The sequence below is a fragment of the Nannospalax galili genome, unplaced genomic scaffold (assembly GCF_000622305.1).
Source record: "Nannospalax galili isolate Female #2095 unplaced genomic scaffold, S.galili_v1.0 scaffold25, whole genome shotgun sequence".
Lineage (NCBI taxonomy): Eukaryota > Metazoa > Chordata > Mammalia > Rodentia > Spalacidae > Nannospalax > Nannospalax galili.
Window position 1 is genome coordinate 1,215,058 of NW_008355642.1, and position 14,684 is coordinate 1,229,741.

Consider the following 14,684-nt stretch of genomic DNA (forward strand, 5'->3'; position numbering starts at 1 on the left):
ATGCTTTCATGAGTCTTAGAGGATTCTGATGAATCTTTATAACTGTAGTCCATCACCTAATCACACAATTGAAGTAGGAATGGTATTGTGATTTTTTTTTAAGCTTTGATCCTTGGTCCAGTATAGAATCTTAAGTACTGCTAAAGCAGAGGTGGTGATGGTAGGCCACACTGTGTTTTCTTCAAAATACTTAACAATTAGTACGGGCCTTTTCCATGGGAATTGGGAGATATCTTTATGGCAGAAAGATTTCCACATCCCCTCAGCTCACTTCGTGAATGCACATCCCCCTTATAAAGACACCAAACTTTTGTCACTTTCCACAGTGAGGATATGTGAAATGCCCTGCACTGATAAAAGTATGTTAGGGCTTAATTTGTGGGGGTCTGCTCAATTTGCATACAGAACACAGGCTCAGGAACAGACCAGGTGCAGAAGGAAAAGTCGTTCCCTGTAAGAGAAGTTGTGGTGCAACCAGGAGAGGAAAGTTTAGTTTTTAGTGTGAGAGCCAGAGGTGGGGAGATCTAAGAGGCATGCACAGCAGAGGAGGAGAGGCTGGAGAAGATGTGCGGTCCCTTTAAGACCCCAACGCTAGACTAGCCAGAGGAGGGGTGTGTGGTGGGGGCGCTGCGTGATGGGAAAGTGCCGTCTGAGCCTCACACTTTCTCCGGGTTCTCTAACTTTCAATTCCTGGGAGTAGGAATACAATCTTAGTACAGGGACCAAGAAGGGCTGCGTGCTTGCAGAGACTGCGTGCAGGCGGACTTCCCGCCAGCGCCAAGCGACCCGCCTTTCAGGCCAAGCGGGGAGCGGGCAGACGGGTGGGCAGGTGGCCTCGGGCCGCCGCACCCGCGCTTTGGCTCTGCCCCCTGGAGCCGAACGAGCGGGTGCTCCCTCGTGCGAGGGCGGTGATGTTTTTCCTCCCACCCACTTTTGAGTCCCCCCTCCCCCCTCGCGCGCACTCCAGCTCTCGCCACAACCTGCGAGCCCCAGACCTCAGAGGAGCGCCCCGGGGAGCTCAGAGCGCGCGCAAGCGTGGCAGACGGAGGAGGCCAGTGCCCAGGTCAGTGAGCAGTGCCAGATGCCTTTCCCTCCACCTCCCTTTCCAGTCTTTGCACAGGTAAAGTGCCTTCTGTTGCCTAAAGATGCCCCTGATTTTCCAGAAGAACGCCTTGAACTCTGGGACCTGCCATTCCAACCAGTTCTGTGGCCCAGATGCTGGGATGGAGGTAGATCCCAAGGTACCCCATGAGACAGACTGGGGTCTCTGGATTTGAACCCACGACTCGCCTCTCCCTCTTTGGCCTACATTTGTACTCTTTGTAATACTTCTAGGCTTCCAGAGGCAAATCAGGCACTCCCTGCCCAGCTGCCTACAGGTTTTGCGCTCTCCTTTATTATTGCATGTGTAGAGAGAGCCTGTTTGCTCATTTACTGAAGTGCAATGGACAGACACACACTATCCTGAAAGAAATGGGGTGGACAAAGAGGAGAGGTTCCGGTCTCCTCTGGGCATCCTTCTTTTCAGGCCCAGACCTCTGGGGTCAGAATTTGAGATTCTAGGTTTAGAAAACAAAGTAGGACTGCTAGAATTCAGGGCCTGGAAAATCTACCTTCCAGCTCTGCCACTAAGTCAACTCTGGTTTCCTCTTCTCCCCACCACACCCTACTGATTTTGAAGGTGTAGCTGTATGGTATAAAATGCAGTGATACCTCCAAAGAAGGTATTTTGCAAGCCAGAAGCAAGGTATTCTTTGTCAATCAGAAACAGGGAGAAAGGCTTTGCCCCTGACAAGAAATACCCTTGACTCAAACTGCCATCTTTCAGTGGCAATCCACCAGGAGTTAACTGAGCTTTTGTTGCTGAGAGGTAGTATGGGGAGATGATTTAAGTTGATGGACAAGGGCTGAAGTCTTCAGTGTCTTTCTTCTTGTTTGTCAGAAAGAAAATTGCTATTCTAAGGGCCGTCTCACAGATGATAGGGATTGAAATTACAAGGTCAGTTAAGCCTCACTTGAGATCATTAAAGAGACACTATGGGGTGTGAAGGGGTAGCTGACATGTGTATATCCTTTGACTTTCCTTTGGCAATGTTTCCAGTTCTGTTCTACCCAGGAGACCTTTTCTGAGAGTGGGTCCAGATGGCCTTAGAGTTAGAGCTAAGCAAAAAGCAATTGGTCTTTTGCTTGATGCAGAGGAATAGTGTGAATGTTGGTTTCCTGGAGGCACCTGAACTGTTGCCTTTCCCTGGATGTCTGACACATTTCTCAACCTCTTATAAATCTTAAGCACTCTCCCCTCCCATCCTCACCTCAGGATTATTTTCAGGGATTTGTTTTCTTTGTTCCTGTCTTCATGGGTGCTAGATCACCCACCGCCTGCCCAACATTTCTATGTAACGTGTAAAAGAGCCAGCTCAAGTTCAATGGCACAACAGCCTGTGTGAAGCAGACAGAGAGTTAATGCAGAAATAACTCCAGTTAACTGGGTCAAAGTATAATTTGAAAAATTAGGGACAGTTTGGCTCTTTGCATGAATAAACGACGGATGTTTGCCGAGCGAAGCTTGTGTTTATTGCTAAAGTTCTAACCAATGTCTTGAAATACCTCCTGCCCCCAATAAAAAAGGTAAAAGAATAAAAAGAAATTGAATAGTGAAGAGCTCTTGGAAGGGAACCCTTCTCAGTTCATATTTCTGCACAGAATACAAAGGCAAGACTTTAGGATCTTGTAAATCAAAAATGAATATTTATAAAACGATTCATTTTCTGATGTTCTCCATCACCGCCTGGGAGGCCACACCGATGACAGGAATGCCAAAAGAGATTAATTGCTCTCTAGTCACCAACTTTTCTATTTGCTTATAACCTTAGTTGGGACCCAAGAAAAGCAAAAAATTCTAAGGGCCATTTTCTTGCCAACTTAAGTTATGAAGCAATGCTACTGTTCACCAATTCACCCAACCATTGTACAAGAAAAACAACCCTGTTGATTTTTGCATGGAGATACTCAAAAGCCATGGTTTCAAAAGTACCCCCTGAGGTCCATATATGAATGTGATAAATTAAACTTCAGCAGTTAAAAATCTCTGTATTTTGGAGGTTTGGAGGGATAAACTTATTAAAGTAGACTCAGGAAGAACTTCATTGAGGTGGATGGCTGTATTAAAACTGTTATTGAAAATGCTTTTCAAAGGAATCCGGTCGGTCTCACAGTACAGTGAGTGATTTAAAATGGATCACAAACTCACATAAGAGATGAGAACATCAGAGCCCAGGCTTCTACAAGTTTAGGAACACACCCTAGGAGAATGTGTCGTTTTCATAAGGAGCTGGGGCGTGGGGGGTCAAGAAAGAAAGCAGATCTGGGTACTACAAATCTCCCAGATAGCCCATATGATTTTCTAGGATAAGTTTATTCTTACTTAGGTGTCCATATATTCATAATATGAAACAATGGGAGCTTTTTGGTGTTTTGAGGCAAAGTTTCTCTATGTAACTCTAGCTGGCCTTGAACTTAAAATGATCCTCATGTCTCTGCCTCCTAAGTATACTGGGATTACAAGTGTGCATCAGCAAGTCTGGCTGAAATAATGGATTTTGAATGATCATGGCAACTTCATAGCATTTAAAATAAAATCTGTGCATTGCCTTCAGAGCCCAAATAGAGTCGAATGTCCAAAATGAGCATCTTACAATCCTTTCCTTCAGATACTTTATGTTCAATACTTATGTTGGACTCTCTGAAAATATCATTGTGCTTAGTTCCTATTCAGGGTTAACCCCTGACTGAAAGCAGTGTTTCTAGAATACTTACATATCCTCCAATCTCCTGTTGGAAGAATTTTATAAACTCCAAAGTGTATGGAAAATAGTTGTGACTGGATAAAAGTACAGCAAATTCTATTTTCTAAGGCTCCAAAGGCTTAGGATTTCCATCCATTACACTTGAAATACCAATTTCTATTTTTGAAGAACTACAGTTGCTTTAACCATCTTTTGGAGGGTGGCAGAAATTGAATGATCCATTTCAATTTGACCAATTTCACTTAAAATTACACACTTTACATTTTCTTTCACAATGGACTTCATGGGAAGGAATATGCCTGAAATACTCTAAGCAATGAAACTTCTCAGATGTTGAATTCTATGCATTTCCTAATTGCATCTATCTTTTGCAACATAAGCACCCAAAGTGTAGATCCTATATCTCATAGGGGACACAAGAGAAACACTGATCAATGGGTGTTTAATCTGTGAAGGATTAATGATAACAGTAGTCTGAAGCTAAGAATACTTAACTTTCATTCCAGAAATTGCTGGAGTCAGTCAAATGCTTACTACTTTTACCTTGTTTGCCAAAGTAGCCTTTTTGTAATCTCCAGGTTCCCTATTCTCTACCACCATACTCGCACACCAAAACCAAAATCTCCTGAGAAATCCACTAAAATTTCCTTAGAAAGGATTTCCAAATTTATTTTTATTTTCCTGTGACTTGCTTGTAATGATTTAGACTCATTGTTGGACAGGAATTCATACTCACTCATGTGAATTTCCTCCCATAATCTTTACAAGACAAGAGAGGCAAGTCCTTTGTCTTATGCAGGCAAACAATGCTTGCACTTAGGTAAATTCTTCAGTGTTGTTTTTTTTTTCCCCAGCAAGTTAGAAGCATGTCATTGATTTTATTAGCTAACAGGGATCTGTTTTAATTTCTTCTTTCTGTTTTCTTTTTAACAGTGTGAGTACACAGCCCGCTGGAGGTCCTGAACTGCCTTTTGCAGTAACTCAAAGAAGAAAAAAGTGGAAAATGGGAGGCATGAAATATGTCTTTTCCTTGCTGTTGTTCTTTATTTTCCTAGAAGGAAGCAAAACAGAGCAAGTAAAACGTAAGTGTCTTGAGTTTTAAAAAAATCACATACTTCCTTTATAATTTTTTGAAAATGTGGTTATAATCTGTAGATTTATGGTTTAGCTCAAATGTGGCCATGCTATTATTCTGTGAGAAGCAAATGAATATTAACTTGTTTGTGCATGAGTTGATTTAAAAAATGAGAGCTTTGGATCAGGTCAACTAAATCAGAGGCTGTTTTACTGATTATCATAGAGTTTTCTTCTCATAGAACACATGACTGATTAGCCCCATCTTCACCTTCCTGTTCTAAACTGTACAAATGTCATTCCATTTTATGTAACTCTAGAAATGTTTGTCAGATGAGCTGGATTTTTTCCTATATGTTTGACTCTTCAGTGAAGGTTTCAGTTTATGAAAAAGAGTAACAAAGAAGAAAAGAAAAGGAGGCTCTGCCTATCCCTAATTCTGAAAGCCAATGAAGGAGGAAACCTTCATGTAAAGTGCGTTCAGATGAAAAGTCTATTACAGAATTTAGTTTCTAAGAACTGTTAGCAAGTTAGATGGCATTTATTAAAAGGAAAGTCCATGGAAACCCAGGGAATATTTCTAGAAAGGCTGTGATCCATATAATGAACTAACACATCAGAGAAATCAGAGTGGCTCAAGGGGCTGAGGTGTAATTAACCCTCTTTGTTGCTATTGACATATCTGTTCTTGTTACAAGCTTTCTTCTGCCTTTGTACAATGTGAACCTCATCTTCTTTAGGCCACTTGCAGTCACTTCTAACGTAGATGCTTGCTCTAAATTTGAGGGAAACCCAGAACTCTAGTTCCCCTTCAGGGCAGCATCAAACAGAAGCACAAACTGGAATTGGTCCAACATGGGGCATTCTATGCTCCACCGAACTTATTCATGGGAAGGAGCTGTGAAAATATTCTTGGTAGGAGCTGCAGCAGCATCTGAAACCTATCTCTTAAATATGTTCTCTATCAGTATAAGTGGCAGAAGGCTTGCTGACATGGATGGTGATACCAAGGCCTTTCTACCATTAAGTATGTTTCTACCACATTGTGATTTTCATAACAAATCGTCTTCATCTTGGGGGTTTCGTACTTTAAGCATGAGTAATCTATTTTGGTATCTAAAATGACTTCATCACAACTGGTAGCATAGCAGGGAACAGTCTCTCAAAGGAAACTTGAATCAGCTTTTCCCACTGTATTTCTCAAATTACTGCCCTCTTCTCCCACAATATAGTCCATGTCAGGACCTGTTTCCAGAAATCCTCTTTTTACTTTAGTGCATGTGATAGAAATGCTGTCAGTTCATTCTCAGCTCAATACACAATCAGTAAGGCTTAAAAATCCCTCATATCGTAAAAAAAATGAAAACCTTCCTTTACAGCCTGTTACTTATGGAAATCCTGTAATTCTCAATAGGCCAACTCTTCTTGTGGGTCTTCCCTACTTACAATGCACTGAGGAATATTGCCCATGAAACTTCGAGTTTTGTTGACAAAGCAAAGAAACATCATTTAAGAACCCCAAACTAATACTGTCTAATGCTTCCTTGTACCAATGAGTATGTCTCAAGTAATTTTAATATTAGTTGAAGTTAAAGTAATTACTCAATGGATGGTCTAAGGCACTAGTTCTGGTCTAATATTTCAGGATTATAGTCAGATGGTGAGTGAGGCCAAGATCAGTGTCATTCTCGACTACCATTCCGCGTGACCACACCCAAATCACAGATATGCAAAGTCATCACAACTAAAGAGGAAATCAAAACAACATATGTCCTATGAATGTTGCCTTCACACACAGATAGACATACACAGAAGATTTATAATGCTGCACTAACAGAGAGACGTTAGCGGCAGTGGAAATGTCAGTCCACTGAACCACAGTTATTGAAATGTTCTGAGTACTATATATATTACGCTACAATTAAGAACACAGCTTACTGAAAAATTGGTGGTCCTGGGAAAGAGATTCTCCAATTATAGTTCAAAAAGACAAGTATATTTTATCTCGTATGTGGAACCTACATGATATAAGATAGCTGTTTATGTCAGAACATTTCAGTGTAACTAAACCATATGTTTCTAATACCTACATAATTTTCAATTGCATGAATGTTCTATAGCTTATTTAACTAACCTCTATTTGTAGGTGTATGGGTTCCTGCTTTTGACATTATAAGGGCATTATTGAAATACTTTAGATGCTAATGCAACTATTTGTGAGGAATTATTTGTCAAAGTGTATGTTCAGTTTTAATCTTGGTAACTTCTGGTAAATTATACTTCAATAAGTTCCTATGACCTATGTGTGAATATCCATTTAAAAATTCCTTTACCAAGATTGCTATTAATCTATGTATTGGAGGATCACCTTAATTATGGGAATTATATTTCATTTCAATAATATTTTGGTTTAATCAGACTTCTTCTAAATTCTGTATATTTATTTGGGGCTTCTTGTGATATTCATATATAAAAATATACGAGCTTTTTGTTATTCCAAACTGTACTTGTGTCAGTTATATTTTTATACTGCTTTTAAAATTTTGTTTAGTCAGATCTGTATTCATTTCCAATATGGCTACTGAATTTCTTGTTTGCTGGAAGGTCTTCCCCACTCTATATTCCTGTATTTTCTTCTGGAGTTTATCCATAATTCTTTATGCCATATGAAATTTTTTATATTCTTATATGGCATGCAACAGAGAATTAGTTTTAAATCTCTGGATGGTAGATTCATGAATTCTGGTTTTGATCGTTTTATATCTATCTATTCCAAAGTGTCCTCAATTGGTAAGTAAAACTTTTACAACAGGAAAAAGCCCTTCAAGGTAAAAGTCCATCTCGTTTCCTGCATTTTTACTGTCTAGTACAGGAGAATGGAATGGGAGTAAAAGAAAAAGAGTGTTATTAGCCGGATGTGGTGAATGCCTTTAATAGGGTGGCAGAGGCAGGCAGAACTCTGTGAGAGCTCCAGGCCAGCTTGGTCTACATAGTAATTTGCAGGCCAGCTGTGGCTACAGGGCATCACCTTCTGAAAAAGACCAAAAAAAAAAAAAAAAAAGAGGGTTATTTTATAAAGATGAAAAAAAAACTTCAGGAAATGTGTAAGAATAGAAGTACTAAACCTTTTCATCTGTCCATACTACCTGTCTTTATTTTACTCAAGGAAGCCTCAGGTTTTTAATCTTTCATGTGCTGGTTTGAATATAATCTTCTAAGTCAAAGAGAGTGCTTACTCTTCTATCTGGGACACCAGAGAAGAATGTGTTGGGTGCCATTATTTTGAAAGATCCTCTCTCAATTAGTGTAGAATTCTGAAGGGATTTAGAAAAAAATGCTTTGTATGCATAAACCTCTTTTCACAAGCAGTGATGAGGCCTGTGTTGCCACTTGCTGATGGCTAATTAGCCGTAGTTATAGTGGCCCTTACAAGCAGAAAGACAGGCTAAGGACACCAGGAAATACTAATGGTGCACTGCAATGGATGAATGAGCTATTTGTTGCTTAAATAAAATGTTTGTTACTGTCCAGCATCAGCAAAGTTTGAGGTCTTTTGCCAAGGAAAGATCTTTCTATAAATCAATTATGCTCTGTTGTTAAAGCTGTAGTCAATGGGGCCAGGAAGTTCTTTTGAAGTTCAGAGGAGTGTAACAATTCACAGCATAATATTCATGCAAATATGAGACAAATGGAGCTTGCCCCTTTTGGCAGATTTCATTTAGGTAATGAACTATTGGTTAAAGTGAAGTGAAGAGTTGAGTTGTTAAGAAAGTTTTATTGCATGTTTCTAATGGGCCAGACTATATGAAATCTGGTAGAGGTTCTGGAGACAAAAATGTGTCTCATGGACCCATTCCTGTTCTATGAGGAGAATAAACTGAATGTTAAAGAGAATAGATTCTTGCTCATTTTTCTTCTCAGAGTAAAGCTTTCAAATATTCATGTTTGCATTAAAGTGGGACTCTAGAATTCTCAGGAAAGGCAAGTCACCAAGATAGTGAAGAGAAGGAAGAAGATACTTAGAGAGTTGGAGATATGCAAGTTATGGTCCTATGGCTGTTTACCATGTCTCTAGTGAAACCCAGACAGTGATGCATAAGTTTTCTAGACACCCCTTGGTATTTGGGGTGAATATCTAAAATGTTAAATATTGAAAATAAGCAAAGAGAGGATTTATTAATTCTTTTAACGTTTACATAGATGGAAGTAGAAGAAAGAATACTTTAAAGTCAGGTAACTTTGTCAGACATGGCGCAGAGGCTTGTAATTCAAGCCCTAGGGAGGCTGAGGCAGGATGATTGTGAATTTAAAGCCAAACTGGACTAACAGAATGACACACTGTGTCACCCTTCACCCCAAGGTAGAAAGCTCAATATATTTCAAAGTATATTCTTAATTATTTTTATTCTGGATGGAAGCATGGTGACTTTGGAGTTAGCCTGAATTCAACCCTTAGCTCTACAACCCTTAGCTCTTACGTACCATGGGAATGTTACTTTCTGTGCTTTCAGTTTTCTCATCAGTACAAGGAGATAGTGATCACCATTGTCTTAGTTACTTTTCTCGATTTATTTTGACTTACAGTTTAGGGGGTATATTGATCACGGCGGGGAGAGCATGGCAACAGAAAGCTGGTCATATAGACTCTAGTCAGGAAGCAGAGAGCGATGAATGCTGCTGTTCAATTCACTTTCTCCTTTTTATTCAGACAGGGACCTTAGCCCAGGAAGTGATGCTGCCCACAGTTAGGGTAGGTGTTCTCACCTCAGTTAAACTAATCCAGAATATCCCTTACAAACCTATCCTGAGGTTTGTTTCCATAGTGTTTCTAAATCTTATCAATTTGACAAGATAAACCATCACAACTATCAGAGTCATTTGCATATTGGCTGGCACAAGGTTCACATTCTTTCTCTTCCTTCATTCCTCCTTCCCTTCCTTCCTTTATTTATTTATTTATTTATGTATTTTTATTTTTTGAGACAAGTTCTCCCCATAGCCCCAATTGGCCTGAATATTGCTATGTAAAACAGCTGTCCTCAAGGTTACAAAGATCTGCAGGCCTCTGCCTCCTAAGTGCTGGGATTAAAGGTATGTGCCACCACCCTGGAAAGATTAGCTTTCTTTTTTTTAATTTTTATTTTATGTGTATGAGTGTTATGCCTGTATGTAAGTAAGTGCACATGTGTCATGCAATGCCCACGGAGGACAGAAGAGGCTGTTGGGTCCCCTGGAACTGGAGTTATGGACAGTTGTTAGCTGCCATGTGGGTGTTGTGATTCAAACCCAGGTCTTCTGCAAGAACAGTCAGTGCTCTTAACCACTGAGCAATCTCTCCAGCCCCAAGATTAGCTTTTAATAAATGGTAGCCATAAAGAAACTCTTATAAACCAAGTTATATGGTCTTCCAAATTTTGAGATGAAGAATCAAAACAAAATGGGATCAAAGGACTTGTTACACAGATAGATCACTATTACAAGTCCCAGCCAGAATCACAACTAAAATCCAGACCTCCAAATCCAATATTCTCTTGAATATACAACTTTGTACTTGCAAATTCTTTGAGGAAGCAAGGTCCTCTTCTTGAAGACAAGCACAGATTTTTTTCATGTAGCAGCTACTTAAAACATAAGTGATTGGGTATTTGGAGGACACAACCTGGACTTTTAGTCCTATCATAAAGATCACTGTAAAAATAATTTTATTCAATAAGAGTTATAGCCTGGTTGTTTCCAAGAATATTCTACCTTGTTTAAAAAGTGAAAGGCTAGATAGAAGATAATTATTTTAAAAGAGAACTAAAGTAGAAACTATCTGAAGAAGGAAAAGTCAGTACATTTAGTATTTAATTTGGTACATGACAGAAGTTTTACTCTACATTTGCCTTACACCTGCTGACAGAATAAAATGAAAAAATTTGGGTTTCTTGAAAAATGACAGTTGTGTCTATAGACTATTTTCATCTCTTATCTACCAGTTAAGCTGTGTTGATCATGAGATACTTAAATAAAGCACATTCTGGGTGGTACAAGTAGAACTGTAAGCTTGGTTGAAGAAGAGGAAGAAGGAGGAGAAGAGGAATTGTCTGTTTACATTTCTTTATTAACAATCTGTAACAGAATAGGGCAGAAATTAAATTGTAACTCAATAAAAGTCTTTCCACAAGTGGTGAGTAAATAGGATATAGATATTTTAATTTTTAGTGACATCAGTTAATTGAAAGATAGAACACTGAAACATTAAATAAATGAATGCCTAATATGTGCATTAGACTAATATAAGCTGTTAGATGCCCAAGCAACTTTTATATTAACATGGTATTTTTTCTGATTTAAGAATAAATGCTTATTGCTAAACATGCAGAAAATACGTAAACTTATAAGAAAAAGACAACAGTAATCTCAATATGTGGATATCATAGTCATTTAGTGTATATTTGTTTTTGCAGTCCTTTTTATTCCAAGTTCAGCTACACATACATATTATTTTACTAACATGAAACACTGTTCTGAAACCAATTTTGGTCAGTATTTTTTTGTGTCAATTCACATTTAGAGTCTCTAAAACTCACTAAAAATATACATACATCCTCATGTTGTCTGAAGTAAAAGTTGGGCAGTTTACATTTGCACAGGATGTAAATTTGATTCTATTGTAAAAAGTTCAACCAAAAGCCCAACTTGTACTCTTGAGCAAATAGAAAATATTCCCAACCAAACAGAAGGTCTCCTTTAGCTAAGACTTGTGATGCTGAGGTGCTGATAGGAAGGATATTTTTTTTAAACAAGAACTTGGATTTTTGCCCAAAGTCCTATGCCATATGACATGGAACAGATTATTTTAGCCAGAAAAAATTTCAGGTCAGGTTTCACCAGCCAAGTAGCCTTTCTGTAAAAGGATCTCCCCATGGCCTCATAGAAAGGCTAATGAGAATTCCATCCACTCTCAGTTATCCATGCTAATAAGAGATAGAAGGGCACAATGAATTGAAATTTCATGGTATATCTTGCTTTTCATCTTAACCAATGGTGTTACCTTGCAGTGTGTCAAACTTCTTTGAACTGTAGATCCTTTTCTTCAATTGACTTTGTATACCTATTTCAGAAATCTGGAATAGCCACAAAGAAAGTGATGAGAAATGAGAGGGACATTTTATGTGCAGAATATTTTATATAAATAGAAAGTTGAATTAACTTAAGGCAAATGATCCAGCAAATATGAATAAGATAATGAGTTTCTGGATGAGAGAATAAGCTGTAACCACAGAATGAGGAATTTGACTTTTTTCCTGGATTTCCTTTTTTACTGTTTTTTCACAACTGGAAATGAAGTCTTAAAGTCCTGAGGGAATCTGACAGAATCTTCAACTCTAGAAACCTCATGATAGAGAAATAAGAAAAAAAAGCTATGTAACTACTGTATGTTCCCCTTCCTATTATGCTTCAAGTTTGATAAATGACAGCAGAAAAGTACTTATGCCTTTCTCCTTTTTTACTCATCTAGGAGCTTATAAAAAGACATTAATACTTAAAAAGGAATTTGTTTGCTTGGTGTGTCCACTCCACATAATTCATAGCAAAGATTCATTTCTTCCTTTCCACTGACCATATGTGTTATAATAGAATAAATATTATTGTGATACTGACATAGTGATGTGTCTACAGTAAGAGCTGTTATCCAAAACAGTTCGTGGGAATGTTTTCTTGCCTTTGGACTAGTAATGGCGTTATTGACCTTTTGATCTAATCTTGGGAAATGGGCAGTAATGATTGGGCAAAGCCTTGATGGCATAGTGGAACATCTCTGTTACTGTTTTTGTATTTGTTGTTTCTGTTAACAGGGGCCACTAAAAGAGCAGGATTTTTCACTTCTAATTAAGGTCAGCTGAGCTATTTGAAAATTAGCTATAATGATATAGGTTGAAGGTCCATTTCACATATTAGTTGAATTCTTTTGGGACTTTCAGATACCAGTATTTAGGAATAAGCCCATCCATTCTTCAGCTGATATCTCTCAGAGATGAGCAAGGAATTCCTGTACTTTTTTTCTTTAAATAGGCCAGACATTGGTAAAACATCTTCATTTCAAGAAAATCAGCTCATTAAACTTCTCCAAGATTATGTGCTGAGATTCTAGGTGTGCTTGGTTATACATCAGAACTCATTAAATTCTTTCCTGGATGGTGTAAAAAACTTTTAAATTCCAAGCTTAAAAGCATATGGTGAATTTATTTTATGATAGTTTCTGAAAATTGATAATTTTCTGGTGTGTTCATGGAGAAACCTGGATAATTGTGCTAATAACCACTCCATTTTAGACATTTAAGCTTAATTATTAATCTTAATTTTGTTAGGTACTTCAGTGTGTATAACTACTGGAATATTGTTTAATAGCACCAATGACGATGTTACTCTTCAGATCCTTGCTTGCCCCTGGTCCCTGAATTTTTTTCCATCTAGGAACTCTTGGGCATAGCTAGCTAAATCATGTGCAATTGAGATAGGAAGACTCCACAGGTGATGTAAGACCATTATATTTGCATTAGGATCAGGTTTCTATCAGCAATTAGTGTTTGAGTAAGATATTTGTATCCTCAAATAGTATAGTTTGGAAGACACTGTGATAATAATGTGGATTCAATGCTATGTGAGCATTTGAGGAAAAGGCTGGTATGTTTAAGAAGAATGAAAAAGAACTTTTAACTAGAATAATCTTGTCTTCCCAACAAGATTTCTATATTTCAAGAGAGCTGTTTTACTGTTTTAAACTTAACACGTTGTCACTGGTGCAGATACAGTTCAAAATAAACTCTCTGCCATCCATATCATTTTGCATGTTATTTTAAAAACATTTTTTCATTTATTTTATTTGTGTGTGGGGGGGGTCAAATTGTGGGAGTTTATTCTCCCCTTCCACCGTATGGATCTGAGGGATTGAATTGAGACCCTTAGGCTTGGCAGCCCACTGAGCCATCCCATTGATTCATTTTGAATGAAATGTTTTAGAATGCATAAATGTTCAGAAATGCACACTTTCTTAGGTTCTATTTTAGTGATTGCTTAGTCCATCAAAGGTGTTTACTTCCTCTTATCCAAGTCAATCATCTGAGAAAATGGAGGTAAATCATCCTAACATGCAGACCATAGTTGATAGCAAAAATTCATCCAACTTGATAATGAAAAATGATAATTTTAAATAGGTTGATATTTTAAATAGGTTAGACTTAGGAGTGCATTAATCTAAGCAAGAAAATAATAAAATGCGTAACATACAAGTTCCATTTTAATTTGTGCTATACTTTTAACTGGACAAAATAATTTCTAAGTTCCTTAAATTCAAGTATTAATAGCCTCAGATATGTATGACTATGCTAGACTAATAGTGCCACTGAAAGGAGCAATGCTTGTGGATTTGCTTCCAAGGATACTGATTATTTCTGAAACACAGAAATAAATTGAATGTAAGTCACCTAAGTCATTGTCAGTAATGCTCTACGTTTATTAACATCATCTCACTAAAATGTAGAAGGTAGGGAGCCTCATTTAGACATTGGTTATGGGAAATTCATGATCATCTCTCAATAGACAAATATTCTGGGATTATTACAATATTTTACATATTTCTAAGTTGTGTCTGTATAAGAAAGTCTTATTTCTAGACTGGCCTGAAAAGCACACATGTTCTGTGGAAAAACTGTTGATTTTTTTTAATTTATATTTTTGTAGTCTTTCAGTGAAAATATGGTTCTGAGTACCGATTCTCACTCAAGAACTATAGTTCAACAATGACTTGTTAATGAAAAT

General features: G+C 37.9%; 1 protein-coding gene across 12 annotated transcripts in view; it reads left to right on the plus strand.

Moving 5' to 3' along the window:
* Positions 1 to 613: 613 nt before the first annotated feature.
* The window catches only part of Chrdl1 (chordin like 1), a 115,945-nt gene continuing 101,874 nt past the window's right edge, over positions 614 to 14,684 (plus strand). For 3 of the 12 annotated variants that reach the window (XM_029556048.1, XM_017803147.2, XM_008852950.1), the window contains exons 1-2: positions 614 to 1,063; positions 4,740 to 4,888. In XM_029556048.1, the coding sequence (XP_029411908.1) occupies positions 912 to 1,063; positions 4,740 to 4,888 (301 nt within the window). In that variant the 5' untranslated portion in view covers positions 614 to 911. Of the gene's footprint in view, positions 1,121 to 4,739; positions 4,889 to 14,684 lie in introns of all 12 variants that reach the window. The other 9 variants (XM_029556049.1, XM_029556046.1, XM_029556045.1 and 6 more) reach the window with 6 other exon arrangements.